Source organism: Microtus pennsylvanicus, chromosome 5 (genome assembly GCF_037038515.1).
Source record: "Microtus pennsylvanicus isolate mMicPen1 chromosome 5, mMicPen1.hap1, whole genome shotgun sequence".
NCBI lineage: Eukaryota > Metazoa > Chordata > Mammalia > Rodentia > Cricetidae > Microtus > Microtus pennsylvanicus.
Window position 1 is genome coordinate 115,520,944 of NC_134583.1, and position 16,855 is coordinate 115,537,798.

Genomic DNA, 16,855 nt, shown 5'->3' on the forward strand with positions numbered 1-16,855 from the left:
GTCATTGAACTTTGGGCCTGGATTTCCTCAAGCTCTAATTTGTGTAATATAAACATGGTGGTTTTTTAGCACCTTATAAAAGCCAGACGGGAGATATATTTCCTAAAGTTTTGTTTTTAAAGAAAAAAAACTGTTTTAAAAGGCCATCTTATTTATGTAGTATACTAAAAGAGATCTAATTCTACTTATGTATAGCTCCCAAATTAATGAATAAGGTAGTCTCATTCTGTTCTATAGATCAGTGGGAGTTAGCAGCAAGAGACCTGTTATGTGAATATACGTTAGCTATGAAAAAACTCTGGATTCTCATCCTGGATTTCACCCATGTGCTGTCATGGTGTCCGACTGTCCTCTGCTCACATTCTCCATGTATGGGGTCAAATACTGCTGCATAGGTTGTGTGAAAAATCAAATTATTAGATTGGATTAATGTATCTAATTCAGTGTGTACCAACTTTGTCAAACCTCTCCAAAAGTATTTATGTTGCAGTTCATAACAGTAGCAAAATTACAGTTATGAAGTAGCAAGGAAAATAATTTTATGAGGAATGGTATATTAAAGGGTTGCAACATTAGGAATGTTGAGAACCACCGAATTGATATATTGAATTGCTTGTCAGCTATGATACACACATGTATACATAGAAGTTGAAATATATATACATATTTAGGATAATGGCCGATAAGTAATTCATCTGTCAGCGCTGTTGACAGCAATCCAGCCACCACCAAGTCATTTGAACATTGAGGAATACTAGGATAGAAAGAGTGTTTGCTCTACATCTTAAATTTTTCCTTTTAAGCTTATTTTAAAATTTTAGTAATTTTTCAGGCTAATTCTGAGCTTTAACCTCTAGAAGTGCTCCAGTTCACGTCATAAAGCCTGCATTTTGGTCTTAGTGCTGCCGTCCATAGAGCAGACCCACAGAAACTTGTTTTTCATTTGCAGACATGAATAAAATACTGTATTCTCAAATGTCCCTATGGAAAATAAACTCACTTCTTGATGGGAGTTTCTGTCCATTTACAGTACTCTTCAGTAGAAATAACTGTAATCCACAACAGGCATGCCTGTAATCCCAGCTCCTTGGTCACTTAGGCAGGGGAAAGACATGTTCATAATGTGCTTGAGCTATACAGTAACTTCAAGAACACTCTGAGCTACTGAGACTCTGTGTCTAACATTTTAAACAAGGCTGGGGAAGAGTGGTGGAACACTTGCCTGCTATGAACAAGGCCCTGGATTTAGTCCTTAAACATCCCCAACAAGTACTCAAGGTGTGTAATTAAATAATATCTAGTATGAGTACAGGGCCAAAAAGATGGCTCAGTGCTTAAGATCATTGAGTGCTTGCTCTTCCAGGGGATCCAGATTCTACTGACAGCACCAGTATGTTGACTCAAAACCATCTATAGGGCTGGTGAGATGGCTCAGAGGTTAAGAGCGCTGGCTGCTCTTCCAGAGGACCTGAGTTCAAGTCCCAGCAACCACATGGTGGCTCACAACCATCTGTAATGAGATCTGGTGCCCTCTTCTGGCCTGTAGGCACCAGAACACTGTATAAATAATAAATAAATAAATCTTAAAAAAAATCTATAAATGTAACTCCAGTTCCAGGGTATCTAATGCCTTATGGTCTCTGAGGGCACTGCACACATGTGCGCAGACATACATTCAGACAAAGCATCCATCTGCACAAAATAGTAAAAGTTAAACAGAATATCTCATAGCCACATTTAAAAGAAACAAGTTTAATATTTAACTCAATATATCTAAAATAATTGTCATTCCAATTTGTAACAACCTAAAAATTATTGAGGTTATTTTTATATTGAATATTTTAAATCTAGTGTGTATTTACAGTTGCAGTACATCTCAACCACATTTCAAGTGCTCAGCAACAGCTTGTGACCAGTGACTACAATATAGAACAATCCAGTTCTGGAATTTAGATAAGTATTCCTCATCAGCGTTCAGGTACTGGTACTGCCTTGGCCACAAGCAGCTCACACACCTTATTTTTAGAACTCTGTGAACCTTTGACTGCTTCAGCCTTGTGTCCCTTTGATCAGATAACTTAGATTAGCACTGATGTCCCTGGGAGGATAGGGTCTTACCCTTCGCGACTTGACTGGCCTAATGAGGATTTGCTCTGGGCATGGTATGTGCCTATGCTTGGTCAAGGTTGGTAGACAGAAATGGATTGCTGAATTCATTAATGTGATAAGACTTTTGAACCACAAGAATCAGAGCTCCAGGTCAATATTAGCAGTATTAGGCTTTGCCAAAATACCCTTTAGTCCTGTTTCTTATCTGTCTCTTTCTCCACTTAAATTTCAGTTATCCAGTGGCTCTGGGAAAGAGTACATACCAGGAATTGTCTAAAGGAATCCTGTCTCTGTTTTAACAAGTCAGCCCTCTGAGACATTATTTTGACTTTTGAACAAACATTTGAAAACCCCTTTGGAATCTAGGTGTGGTGGTGTTCACATGTAATCCAGGAGGGCTGGCAGCAGGAGGATCAAGAATAATGAATTCATAGCCTGGGCTCCATGAGGCCCTGTATCAAACAAACAAACAAAATTTATGCATTCTTTAGGTGTCAGGATATCTTGAAGAACAAGACAGATACTTCTGTATTATTTTACATTGGGCTAACTTTTTATCTTAATTTTTTTATCTTAATTTTTAAACATGTTTTCTGATGTCTTTCATCTAGATTTCTGGAGAATTATAGTGAAGAGGTTACTATCCTTGACTGTTGGAAGAAAGAGAAAGATAGTATGGGACTTAAGTGCCTTTATCAAACAACACAGAAAGATTTGTTAAGATGTCACCTTCTTGGGAGGCCCACCCTGATCAATGCATCTAAACAACTGCCAGACATTGGGGCTGTGCCTCTCCTTAAGGGCAGAGAAGATAAGACTACCACGTATCATTAACTGAAATTTGCATGCCTTTCTAAGCATAATACACACTCTTTAAGGATGGGGACTTCATGTCATTTATTCCTGCAGTGTCAGCTCCCAGTATAATACCTGATACTCAGTTCATTGAATAAATGAAAAATTAAATGAAATAAGTGATGTTATTTCCCATATATACTAAGTAATTATAAAATTAAACGCCTGGCGGAATTCCCCCTGTTGTTGCTCTAGTCAGTGTGATACGCTTGAGTTTGCAGACCTAATCTCAGTGGTAGGAATCTTGGTGTTTGCTCTTGACCAGTCATTTAGATAAACTTCACTTCTGTCAGAGCACACAGGCTATAAGGGGAGGGAACAGAGTAGCGTGGAGGGCAATTGTAAAACAAAGGGAGGGTAGCAGTTCTATACCCTGAGAAAATTTGATATAATATAGAAAAATAATCTGGGAAAGGGAATTATTGGGATAGGAATTGGATTGCAAGTTGCTCAAATTTGTTTAAGGACACTTTTGGACAAAACAGTCGGCTTACTAGGTAACAGAAGCATAGGTAAAAAATAAAAGGAACTCATGGCCACAGAGATCAGTACTGTTGAGAGGAAGTGTGAGCTGTGTTGCCATATGGCTCCAAACGTCTATCCTTCATTTAGAATATTTATTTAGAATTCTAATTACCCTTGTCCATTTCTCAGCCATTATTCCAGTTCACCTCTTCTGCCTGTATGCTAACATGACAGCCATTTCCTATACTGTGTGCTTTGTGACATCATGGCATCTATGAGCACAAACTCATCCTACTCTGCAAGGCCAGAAATTCTGTTGTAACTGCTGCTTTGTCCAGGAACCACCCTGTTGGTGTAATTGATCCGAGCATGTTGAAGGCTCACCCGTGTTTTGGTTTTCCATTGCTGTGGATAAGCCTGACAGACATGATGTTCTTTACCACCGAGCTAAATGTCTCACCTCTCGAGTCTTACTAAGAACCGTTTATATTACAATCAAAGAAACTTTTAGTAAAAGAAATAAACGCAAAAGCAGTAATTTTTACTTGTCTCTGTCTTACTTCTTTAAATGAGAAGGACTCTTTTTATGTAAAATATATTAGTTTTTTAATGGGCTATGACTAGAGTGTATTTAGTTTTTAAATATATTAATAGCCACAATATAAATAGATTGGAATTGTCTTGATATTGTGGCAGTGGGCTTTGATTTTAGTTAGGCTTTATTTCAGTTGGGTGTAATTTTAGAAGTTCATAGAGTTTAATTGTAACCTACTGTCTTCTCTCTTCTTAGTCTGTAAGACCTGTATTGTCCAGCACTTTGAAGACAGCAATGATTGTCCGAGGTGTGGCAACCAAGTTCATGAAACAAATCCATTAGAAATGTTGAGGTAAAGAATATATTTCATAATTTGTCTGATTTTAATTAATGTGCATATCTGTGATCTTTATCATTTATTATGCTATTTGAGCATAAGGTAAGTCAGGCATTTAAAACATTTTACATCGTTTTTAAATCTTTTAATAAAAGTTTGAAATAAGGTTATGTAATATTTAGGAAAAATGTATCTGCAATTACAATGACTATTTTCCTGGACTTTTCAGAGTGACTTCAGTTATTTTCAGATGCAGGTGAACTAGGTTGGATAAATGTATTGGTAATAAAATTATTAGGAAGGAAATGATAAGGGAAAAAAGTGTGCTGGGAGAAAAGAGATTGACAGGTGATGGTACCTAAGAAAGGAGGGATGATGTGAAGTCATCAAGAAAGGATATGTGGAAGACAGATGAGATGTAGCTGCAAGTAAGTCTCATTGAAAAGTGTGTGAATTAAGTGGAAAAAGAACAGAATCAGTGCTTTTGCTTTGAGCCTATGTGGGAGTGTTGTAGTGTCATTTAAAACCTTAAGGAAGTGAGGTAGCTAAGGGGTGTTCTGTGTTGGGGTTTGGTAAGAGAGTTTAACATACATGGGTTAAAGGAGGTGGATGAATAATTGAGCATCTGTTGGAAATACAGACTAGACTTAAGGTGTGAGCCGAACAACTACCCACATGTTAGTTTCAGGCCACAACAATCTATGAGGACTCTGGAAATATGGCCCCATGGGAAAACTGAAGGAAGGAAGATTGTAGAAGACTGCCTGCTCATTTCCCGGATGCTCAGACCTGAATAATCACACAGAAACTATAATAATTACAACACTGTATTATTTGTCTCACAGTCCTTTAGGTCCAAGCAATTTTCCAGGGTAGTCCCTGTTCTTGGGGTTGGGAATTCTCAAGAGATCTGGGCTCCACATCTTGATCAAGTGAAGAATGGCAAAGGCATGTTCAGAGGGTGTAACTGTAGAGAAGGCTGGGGACTTTGGGGCTATTCCCCCCACACACTAGTATACCACCAAGGGAAGTGCTCCATGTGAGGGCAGCACTGCTGTGGGAGTGCTCCATGGGAGGGAGCACTGCTGTAGGAGTGCTCCATGTGAGGGCAGCACTGCTGTAGGAGTGCTCCATGTGAGGGCAGCACTGCTGTGGGAGTGCTCCATGTGAGGGCAGCACTGCTGTGGGAGTGCTCCATGTGAGGGCAGCACTGCTGTAGGAGTGCTCCATGTGAGGGCAGCACTGCTGTGGGAGTGCTCCATGTGAGGGCAGCACTGCTGTAGGAGTGCTCCATGTGAGGGCAGCACTGCTGTAGGAAGTAAAAAGTAAGAAATCTCAACCATTTGCATATTGGATTTTGATATCTTTATTGTTTATCCCCCACCCCCACCCCTGAAGGTTGGATAATACATTGGAGGAAATTATATTTAAGCTGGTACCTGGACTACGAGAACGTAAGTTGCCCTTTGGTTTCTACAGACTTTTCTTTTGTGAAATCAGTTTTTCTGTTAAAGATTTCATCCTCCATGGTTTCCACTTTTTTCCCCTTCAAATTAGAAGAACTTCAGCGTGAATTGGAATTTTGGAAGAAAAATAAACCTCAAGAAAATGGACAAGGTAACTCTACATGTGTGTTCTTGATAGCTTATGTCATTGTTATATTGGTGGAATAGTGTCTTTCTGCACTCAGGATTCTCTTGTGCAGGACTCATGGAGCCCTTCATGAGGTAGTATCTAAATCATGCACATCTGCGTGACTCCAGTTGAAGGCAATTGGAGAGAGGAAAGCGGGCTTCGGGAGGAGAGAGGAAAGAGAGAACTGACTAGGTGATTGTACCAGGAGTTTCAGGCCAGAAATATCCGAAGAAAAAGTCTTAGTGTGTGCCTCAACCGTGAGGGCATTGAATTAATCTTAGTGTGCACCTCAATTGTGAGGGCATTTTAGTTTTACTTCATTTATAAAAGCACTTTAATAGGAGACAAAAATGAAATGTGGCTAAGAGCCAAGTCAGGGTTTGCTGTGCTCTGAGAATGTGGAAGGGACACAGGTGGACCACTGACAGGTCTGGCTTAGGTCTTGGATCTGTCAACAAGTGTCTCTGCTCATCAAGGTGTCCCCATCACTAGGCCAAATGTTCGTGTTTCTTCTCTGGGACCTAGCTAATAATTAATGATTTCAGCAGGGCCTGGAGAGAACTCATTGGCTAAAAAGCATGCCTCCAAAGCATGAGGACCTGAGTTTGATCCGCAGAACTGCATGGAAGAATGAGGCATGGGCCAGCGGATTATAGAGATGCTTGCACAGACACATGATATCTAAGTTCAGCCCTTCAAGGTGAACAGAGAGACCGGCTTGGAGATCTGTCCTTTGACATCCCATGTATGCTAGAACACACCATGTTTAAAAGTCGTCACAAGGAAGGCAGAGCTAGGCCGGTCTCTGGGGCTTGCTGACAGCCAATCCACCTAATCAGTGAGTTCCAGGCCAAACAGAGAAGTGGATAGCACCCGAGAAGAGCATCCAAGATTGAATCCTGGCCTCCATAAACACATGCATAAAACATGCGCGCACACACGCACATGTACAGATTTCCACACAGTAACAGTGATTTCAGCAAATTACTGAGAATGAACTGTTTGTATATTATCCATACAGAGGGATTTGTAAATTATAAAGTAATATCATTCTTCATGTTTTTAAACACAAGGCTTCATTCAGGATGTCTTAATACCATCAAAGTGGCCCTTTGTATTTGTGAACTTAGTCTCCTGTCCTTGATTTTCTCAAAAAGCCATTGAATTCTCAAAATTTCATAAAATCAGTGCCATTTCAGATGGACCAGGGAATGCTGGGTCTCTTTCTTTTTTTTTAATATTTATTTATTTATTATGTATACAATATTCTGTCTCTGTGTATCTCTGCAGGCCAGAAGAGGGCACCAGATCTCATTACAGATGGTTGTGAGCCACCATGTGGTTGCTGGGAATTGAACTCAGGACCTTTGGAAGGGCAGGCAATGTTCTTAACCACTGAGCCACCTCTCCAGCCCTCTCTTTCTCATTTCTAATGGGATAATGGCTTTAGTAGTTTACTTAACTGTAGAACTAACCCCTCAGCTGGGGAGCTGTGATAGTTTTGATGAGTAGAATGGGGTACAAGGGACTGTTGTACCTCATTGTTGTTTTGTAGCAGGAAAACGAAAGATGATGAAATGACCTAACCAAATGCTTGTTTTACCTGTGTACACTGTACGCAGACAGCCTGACCTTAAAAAAACGGTAAGTATTCCAGTTTTTACTAACACAGAGGCACATGGAATTGCTGTCAGAATTATAGAACAGGTTTAAGCTATGATTTGTATGTAAGGGTTATACATAAAATAGACATTTTGTTTATCCTGGTTTAAGAATTTTATCTCCCTTTTCCTATTTTCTCCTTTTCAAAATATTTTTGGATTTGGTCTTTAATTTGAATTGGGGAGGGCACTTTTCATTGAGCTAGATGTTTGGGTCATAAAAGACAGTGTGTGTACATGGGTTCTATATGCATACCCACTTTGGTAAGATACAAGGTAAGGCTTTTACTGTGTTGAACAACTTAGCCTCTTATTGGTAGAGAGACTTTTTAAGTGTAATTATTGGCTAGCTGATCTTTCATATTTAACTTAGGTAGATAGATTTCATCTGGGAAAGTTTCTTGAATTGTGCGTGGCCACGAATTTCATTTACTTACCCATCCTATATTTGCCTTTTCCTGTACCCTGGCACCATACTGCTAAGAATGGTGACCCTTGGTATGTGTTGCTTTCTCGTTACTGTGATAAAATACTTAACAAGAAGCAACCAGAGGATGGGAAGAGAAAAAAGGTGGCTTAGTCTGTGGCTGACATGTCAAGGGTACAATACATCATGGCAGGGAAGGCATGAGATCAAGAGCAGAGGACTCAGTTGCATTGAATCCATTGTCACAAAGAAGAGAACAGGAAGTGGAGCTGAGCAATAAAACTTTAAGACCCACTCCTTCCTCCAGCAAGGCTCTACCTCCTAAAGGTTTCATCACCTTTCACGGGAGCGTATGGAGGTATATCCTGTTTAGACTTCATGTCCTTCAATTGTGTTGTTGTTGCCTCAGGCCTAGCAATGCATGTCTGAAACATTGTTCAGGGTATTCCATAAATGCATTGATAAATACAGTTGCATGCAAGTAACATTTTAAATAAATTTTGTTATGTGTAGCATTCATATTTTCTTCATGGAATTTTAACATGTTGTGACTACAAAGCATGTTTTTAAAAATCTAATTCTCATTTTTCTCTGGCTGGTTTTATAAACAATTTGTAATTCAGAGAATTTAGAGAGACTATAATTTGAAAGTTAATACTTGAAACTTAAATAATTTGAAAGTTATCTAATTCAAACATATCTGTTATTGAATTTGGAAGTATTTGGTATCCTCTTTGCCTTCTAAAGTGGCCTAATCACTAATTGCAGTCTTTTATGACCAAATATAATTAATCCAGAATCTTTTCATTTGGATTTTCCAATATACCTAGAAATCTTACACTGCTAAGTTTCTGATGGCCTTCAATGAATATTCCGTTGTTGAGTATGCTAGAGGGTTTTAAGAAGTATTAACATTCTTGATTATTCCTCAGACCAGTTAGGAAGTATTTTAGGTTGGTTATTGTTTCCTTGAGTACCATATTGTTATTGACTCTCAACTCTGGGTGACAAGGACTTTGTTTCAATTATACAGATGACATCTCAAAGGTTGATAAATCTAAAGCAGATGAAGAAGGAGATGAAAACCAAGATGATAAAGACTACCATAGAAGTGACCCACAAATTGCTATCTGTCTGGATTGTTTACGAAATAATGGGCAGTCGGGGGACAATGTAGTGAAGGTGAGTGAGCAAATTTCACTGTTAATTTTTGATGAAATTTCCAACTCATCAAAATTGATTTCTTTCAAGTTTTTTGTTTATCTAGTGCAATTGAATGCCATTCTGTACAATCCCATACCTGGGAGTGACCAAGACCTTGCTCTCCCGGCCCTTGTCATCCTGCTGCAACCATCTCAAGCCAATGCCACCATCTAGTGGCTAATTTTTTTAATGCAGCAGCCAACTCAGACTGGTTATTTCATTCAAGCTGTGTCTCCAACCTTTTTATTAATTATCTTTATTTTTTTTAAACTAAGTTTTATGTGTGTAGGTGTTTTGCCTCTGTGTATGCTATGCACCATGTGCGTGCCTTGTGCCAGCAGAAGCCGTCAGAGGCTGTCTCCTGGAGTTACAGGTGGTTGTGAGCTGCCGTGTGGGTGCTGGGAATTGAACCTGGGTCCTCTGGAACAGCACTGGTGCCATCTCTGTTGTTTACTTTTATTTGAAACTCTATAAGCCTCAAATGCCATCACTAATATATTTCATTAATAAAATAGTAGGTTTTGAATTAAAATTGTGTTATAGCGTGCTTATGAACTGATCAAGTCCTTGAAGAATTTATTTTTGCATAGTGCTCATGTCTCATCCTGTTTCCCTGTGTCTGAACATTAAACTATCTCTTAAAGGATGATTTAATTTAAATGTAAAAAGGACCAATTATTTAAGAAGTTAAAGTCACACTTGTTAATTCTCCTCTGGTTGGTAGAGATATAAATCATAATACTAAAGAAATGAGAGGAAAACATAAAGCATTTGGGCTTAAAAAGCACAAAACTGACTTTCTGTTTTTATAAAGCTCCACAAAACTGAAAAACCATTTTGTATCCTAGAACTGCAGGCCCCTCTTAGCGCTCAGGAGGGACCGCTGCAGATCTTGCATTTAGTCTTTTAACTCCTCAGAAGCCAAAGGAGACAGGATCTGGGCCTTCATTTTATCAGCCTCTGACAGCTGCTGGTCCACTTCTGCCTCTGAAGTCGCTGAGTCCGGGCACTTGAGACCCAGGCACTCACACTGTGGCCTCAGAGAAAACAGCTTAGAAGGAGGGGACATTTCTGAATTCTGTCCTTTCTGACCTGAGTTGGGCAACAGGACACAGTAAGGTGTTGTGCCGTGGGGACAGAAGGTAACATTTTTGAAACATAACAGTCTTTTTCCATGTGGTATTTCTTCAGATATGCAGATATTCCCAAAATAGTGATCCTTTCTAGACATCTGAGCAGGGTAGGGTTAGACATGGACCTCCCCCACCCTTGGCAGCCTCCTGTGAGCCCTGGCTGTAGCACAATGCTTCCATTTTCCACATGTCAGGAAGGAGATAGTGAGAAGGCCGGCTTCTAACTCCTCTCCACCATCCTATCTTCCACCCAGCACCCTCCTATGGTGTCTGCGGCTTTCCTTTCTAGATGTCTATACAGTAGTTCTCAGGTGGACGCAACCAGAAAGCAGAGCCAGGTTAATTTGGCGTTGTTATAAAGTGTTTCTAGAGAAAATGCTTGTTATTTATTTTCTGAGTTTTCCAACTCAGCTTTCAGGTAATACAGATTGGAATTTTGTTAGATTTGTGTCAGACTTTACTGAATTAAGAACTCTAGAAACATTGTTTTGCCTTGTCTTAAAAATGTTGCCGTAACTATTTTGACGTCACTGAGTTATCATTGACTTGTAGAAGGTTGGACAGGGACGTGAGGAGCGGCTGGATGGCGGAGGGCTCTGCTCCAGCTTGAGACTGAATCAGAACCACCACCTTCATGTAAAACGAGACACATGAAGGCACACAGTCCTTGGTGATGTGTAGAGAAGTGCAGTGGCCCGTGCCTAGGGAAAGCTTTTTCTCAACCCACAGCCCACACCGCACAGCTGCAGGTGCTGAGGCGTGCTGTGGGCAGAGCAATGCCTCTCTGCTCTGTCCAGAGTTCTCCCAAGTCTTCTGTGAAAGTACTGCTCTGCAGTTATTTACAGCTCTGCATCGTGCTAAACAAGTGTCCCTACCATTTAAAAAAATACTGACATCTTTGTGCCCTTTTTCTTAAACTATTTCTTTATTTTTAAAAATTGTTGAGAAAAAAACAGATTGTCTACTTGACAGAATTTTGCTAATTCACATTTTTACTTAAAAGAATTAAAAGTTTTGGGTTTTGTTTTACATTTTGAAAATCCTTAAGCTTATAGTGAAAATCATGCCTTTGTTTTTGGTTTGGTAGTTTGTTTTGGGGTGGTCTTAACTACACTTGCATCCCAGGTGGAAGTCAAACTTAAATCCTGCCTCATCCTCTGAGTGCTGGGATTACAAACATGTGCCTCCGTGCCTGAGAATGCCTAAGGCTTTAGTCAAAGCAAATCAGAGCGTTCATTTTGTCATTTGTTTCCTGTAGGGTCTCATGAAGAAATTCATTCGATGTTCTACACGAGTCACTGTAGGAACTATTAAAAAGTTTCTAAGTTTAAAACTAAAACTTCCAAGTTCTTACGAGGTAAGTAAAATAATATCTAATTGTGATTGTTTTGATGATTCTTATCTTTAGTAAAATTCTAGCAAAAGAAGTAAAATAAGAATGTATAAAATTTTTGTAGAGACTGGTAATTTTTATTATAATGATAAATAGAATAATAAGAGTATAATGTTTATATAATATTTTATGACAACGTATCCCAAATAAATCACATTAATGCATTTGTAACGAAAGGAGATATTTGTCAAACTTACATTAAATACTCCCAAAATAAATCCCCTGGCCAAACGAGTTCTTTCTTTTTATAATGTCAGCGTGCTGTAAGATGTGTCACTTTTAGAATTGCTTGTTTTACTGCCTAACGACTTTATACATTTATCTGGGGACTCTGAGTTGCTTTCCTACCCACCCCCCTTTCTCATCACCCCTCTGGTTGGAACCCTTCTCAGTATACTTTACTCCTACTTTTGTGCCTTTTTTGTTTATGTTCCATTAAATTTAATAAGAACTCCTTGCCTGAGCCTGAGTAAGAGGTTATTTACTGGAACAAGCACATCTTATACTGGCTACATCATGACCCCTTCCCCAAGCAACCATGAATTGCCGATAGTTCCCCAGCATAGGATGGGGCTTCGTGGACTCCTCTCCCATCTGTGATGAGATGATGCTCTGCCCAGCCTCGTGCAGGTCTTGTGTGGTTAACTAGCTGCAAGAAGTCCGTTAGTGCGGAGGCTGTGTCATGTCCAGAAGAGCCCTTTCTGCTGTCCATCTCCCCATCCTCTGACTCTTAAAGTCTTTCTTTGAGGTCCTGAGCCTTGGAGGACAAAGCACAAATCTCAGGAGGCAAACAGGAGTGGATCTGAAGTATGGGCAGGCTCCCTATCCTCCAGTGGTGATCTGGAGCAGGGACCAAAATACAGGCTCACTCTATTGAGATGTGTGACTTCTTATGAGACTGTAGGTCCCTTTAATAGGTCTCTTCTTAAAGGAACTGAAGTGTGGTGGGATTTAAGCACAGACCTTGACAGGAAGGAGCCTGAGGAAGCATCTGATCTTGAACCCAATGGAAATATCTGACGTGGTAATGACTAGTCGAGGTTACATTTTTTTATTAGTTTGGTTCTGTGGCTTTTAAAGACTTCCAGACATGGGCTAGAGAGATTACACTGCAGTTAAGAGCACTGACTCTTTTCCAGAGGACCCAGGTTCAATTCCCAGTCCAGCTCACAACTGTCTGTAACTCTAAGATCTGACATCCTCACACAAGCAAAACACCAATGCACATAAAATAAAAATAAGTCATTTGTAAACATAAAAGGTAACAATTTATAGATAGCTATAGTGAAAAGTATACAATGAAATTTTCTTACTGTATTGTTTATCTCTTTTGTTCTCTTCACGCAAAATACCATGTATAGTTTTACTTCTCTAAAGTCTGGTTTGCTGAGTTTTCTTTTTTTTTCTTTTTTTGGTTTTTCGAGACAGGGTTTCTCTGTGGCTTTGGAGCCTGACCTGGAACTAGCTCTTATAGACCAGGCTGGTCCTGAGAGAGTTAATTTTCTTTTTTTTTAAAAATATTTATTTATTATGTATACAATATTCTGTCTGTGTGTATGCCTGCAGGTCAGAAGAGGGCACCAGACCTCATTACAGATGGTTGTGAGCACCATGTGGTTGCTGGGAATTGAACTCAGGATTTTTGGAAGAGCAGACAATGCTCTTAACCTCTGAGCCATCTCTCCAGCCCGAGAGTTAATTTTCTTATCTTCAGGAAGTTACTAGAGCTAAGAAAACTATTCTCTGTCTTCTTCCATGAACAATGATCTTAGTTTTTAAATAATTCCTTATCTATTCCAATCAAAGAACTTGTCCTTTGCTTCCTTTAAGACATAGATTGGTCTTATACTTTGTTTTTGCTGCCCAGCATATAGCGCTGTGATTTAATGAAATGTCTTAAACGTCCATAGCAGCGTCACTAATTGGTACAGGGCACTTGAGTTGATGACTGTGGGTGCAGCCTGCCTGGTTAGTAATTGCACCTTTACATCTTTGCTTAGGAATTGGTTTTACAGACAGGATAAGAGAGGTGCCTACTTTGTTCTTTTAAGAATTAATACAATAACTGAAAATTTTCAAAATTTACATATCACCACAAATCATTAAAATATCAATAATTTAGTTCATATATCTAATATAATTGGGACTAAATTTTGTGTTAGTCTTCAAGTTAAAAATTGTAGTCTTTGTTTAGATAGATACAGATTTCTTTAAGACTCCTTTCCCCTTCACACTTGAAATAAAATCTTAACCAGTTTCTTTCATTAGAAACTAAAGGACTGAGATATCTCTTTTATAGGATCTTTGATAAACATAGATTATATATTCTTTGTTGAATTATAAAGCACACACAAGGTTCTTGTAGCCTTTCGAAGCTTCGTTTCCTACAGCCTCAAACATGAGGGGGAGGTTTTGTACATACACTTTGTTATGACATTTCATACAGGGTGAGAAGAGGATCCATAAGTACACCCGAGAGGCTAGATAGCCTGGAGCACAGGTCTGTGCTGCAGGTGTTATGCCCTGTCTCTTTGATCCCATGATAGCCCAGAGCACAGGTGTGTGCATCAGCTGTAATGCCCTGTCTCTTTGATCCCATGATAGCCCAGAGCACAGATGTAATGCCTCATATTCCCCATCTTTTTGACACACAAACACACACAGCCCACCCCCGGTAAGGAGAAGGTGAAACTCCTTTCAATCCCAGGAACTTCAGAGGATTTCGAGTAGTGAATTTAGAAGGCGTTTGCTACATGTCTGCACTCTCTACACATCTCTATACACTTGCTACACTCTTCTCATTCGTAAGAGTAATCCCATGTTTATAGAATAAAACATGTAGGATTGCAGAAACATGAATCAAGATGGTTGGTACTGTATTTGTAAGCTGTATCAACATGAGATGTGGTTGTGTTGCTCAAGATAAATGATGTTTTATCTAGTTAAATCTGTACCATTGTCATTCTGTGGGAGAGTGGTTTTAATAAAAAAAAAGTCAGTGTTTTATAATTGGTACTTTTATGTTGGTATAACTAATTGAATCTTTTAAAATTTGAAAATACATAAAAGTATGAATTCAGTTTTTCTTTGGACTGATCTATTTTAATTATTCTTTTTAAAGTTGGACGTGCTGTGCAATGGTGAAATTATGGGGAAGGATCATACTATGGAATTCATCTATATGACAAGATGGCGACTAAGAGGAGAAAATGTAAATTGCTTTTATATTTACCTATGTGTATATTTAGTTATATGTTATTATGTAGTTTAAATTTAATAGTATCATTAAGGAGCTTTAAGAAATTAATTTGGGAAAGAGAAGAAACTGGATCCTCTTTATTCCCAAGCACCTAAAACTTGGTCCAAGTACAAGATCAGTGACTATGTTAAATATTTTGAAGGTGAGTTTTTAAGTCCAGCAATAAATAAATCCAGGATTGTGCTAGGCTGAGGGCAGAGGTGTCGTGTACTTTCTAAATCCTTGTGTCTGCTGGAAATGTGAGTGAGTGAAGCGGGCTCAGACAGACTCTCTTCTGCCCTGATAGCACTAGGGCTGTGGTGGAGAGAAGAGGTGGGTAGGATTTGATGATCACTGGAAGTATAAAGCCGGACTTAAGGATGACTGCATTAGCAGAGGTTTCTGATCCAGCAGTAGATTCCTGTGCTTTTGGCCGTAGTGATGAGGGAGAAATTGTTCACAGGTGAAAACCTAAGGTCAATCCTTCCCCCCAAAACTGGTTTTGGTGTGTGTTTTAAGTATTTTTGGTTATGTTCTAAAAAAAATAAAATAAAAAACCTCTTTGAGTCCACCTGAGCCAGGAATATTAGGGAAATGTGTGAGGCACTCTGTGTACTGTATTACAAGCCTGTCTGGGAGTAAGGAGCACTATTGTGAACAATGCTACCACAGATTCCCTTGATCTGCATACATAAATACACCTAAGATTGAGTAGAAAGCTGCGCTGCTTAACACCCAAGCTTACCCATGAAGCAGTAAGAGTGTGGTTTTTATAATACAGTATGTTGTACATTAACACTATAATGTTTCTACTAGATTTTATTGCATTTTCTTATGAAAATGTTATTGATGAGATACCTCACACAGTACAGATGATGTAGTGTTTACCAATAGTGACGGTGACTGTTTCAGTAATGACATGACGTTTAAGTAACATCGGTTGAACTGTTAGCAAACCTCAAAAATCCTTGTACAATAGAGTGCTTAAGATATTTGTCTACTTTTTTAGAAGAAAATGTGATGATGTGATAATATTGAAGCATCTAAGTTCTTAAATCAAGATTTTTGTTGTTTTCCTGTCTGGTTTTTGCATGGATCTTCTCTGTGAGGCTCAGTAGTCTAGTCACTGGCAAAAATGTTCTCAAGACCGGGAAAAAAAATTTATATTCTAGTGGTGTGTCCTTGAAGAAGATATCAGACTACTTTAGGGTTCATCACATAAATAAAATCTGCCTTGTTTGTAGACTTTATGGTTTCATGGGATCCTTAAGCCTGAAATGTTTCAGGTACAGGTGCACACTGCAAAGGGTAAGTCTGCATTGTCAGAAGCAAATACTCCAATTCTACAGTAACAGTCCTGCAATAAAAAGTAATCCTGTCTTTCTTTGCTAGTTCAGTGGGCATTTCAGCATGTGAGTGCTAGAACAGACTGCAGGTTAAAGGTCACCTCTCCTACGGCTCACCTGTCTGTGACAAGTGCTCTCCTGAAGATTGCCCATGGTGTCCATTTGTATGTGCCTGGGGTGGGGGACTGTGTTTTGAATGAAGATTTTACTATTTAGCTCAAGCTGGCCTGGAGCTCAATAGCACAGGCTAACTAACCTCAGACTAATATTCTCCTGCCTCTGCCTCATTAGAAGCATGGGCCATCAAGCTCAGCATTGCTAGTTATTTTAATGTCAAAGCATGAAAGGATTAACTCATATAAGCCTTTTGCTAACAGACTGCCAACTAAATTAGTCTTTATGTAATTACATTTCTGATCACACAGTTCTGAGGTTTCAGGTTTTTAGTTTTATTAGAAAAGATGACCCTAGGTGGCTTCTACCGTTCTCCTCATGATGAATTATTTTAAAATATCTTT

General features: G+C 39.1%; 1 protein-coding gene across 9 annotated transcripts in view; it reads left to right on the plus strand.

Annotated features, from left to right (window-relative positions):
• Pcgf5 (polycomb group ring finger 5) overlaps positions 1-16,855 on the plus strand; it is a 123,342-nt gene that overhangs the window by 92,711 nt on the left and 13,776 nt on the right. For 8 of the 9 annotated variants that reach the window (XM_075973903.1, XM_075973901.1, XM_075973907.1 and 5 more), the window contains exons 3-8: positions 4,220-4,316; positions 5,700-5,755; positions 5,859-5,918; positions 9,058-9,206; positions 11,619-11,717; positions 14,875-14,964. In XM_075973903.1, the coding sequence (XP_075830018.1) occupies positions 4,220-4,316; positions 5,700-5,755; positions 5,859-5,918; positions 9,058-9,206; positions 11,619-11,717; positions 14,875-14,964 (551 nt within the window). The remainder of the gene's footprint in view (positions 1-4,219; positions 4,317-5,699; positions 5,756-5,858; positions 5,919-9,057; positions 9,207-11,618; positions 11,718-14,874; positions 14,965-16,855) is intronic. The other variant, XM_075973905.1, reaches the window with a different exon arrangement.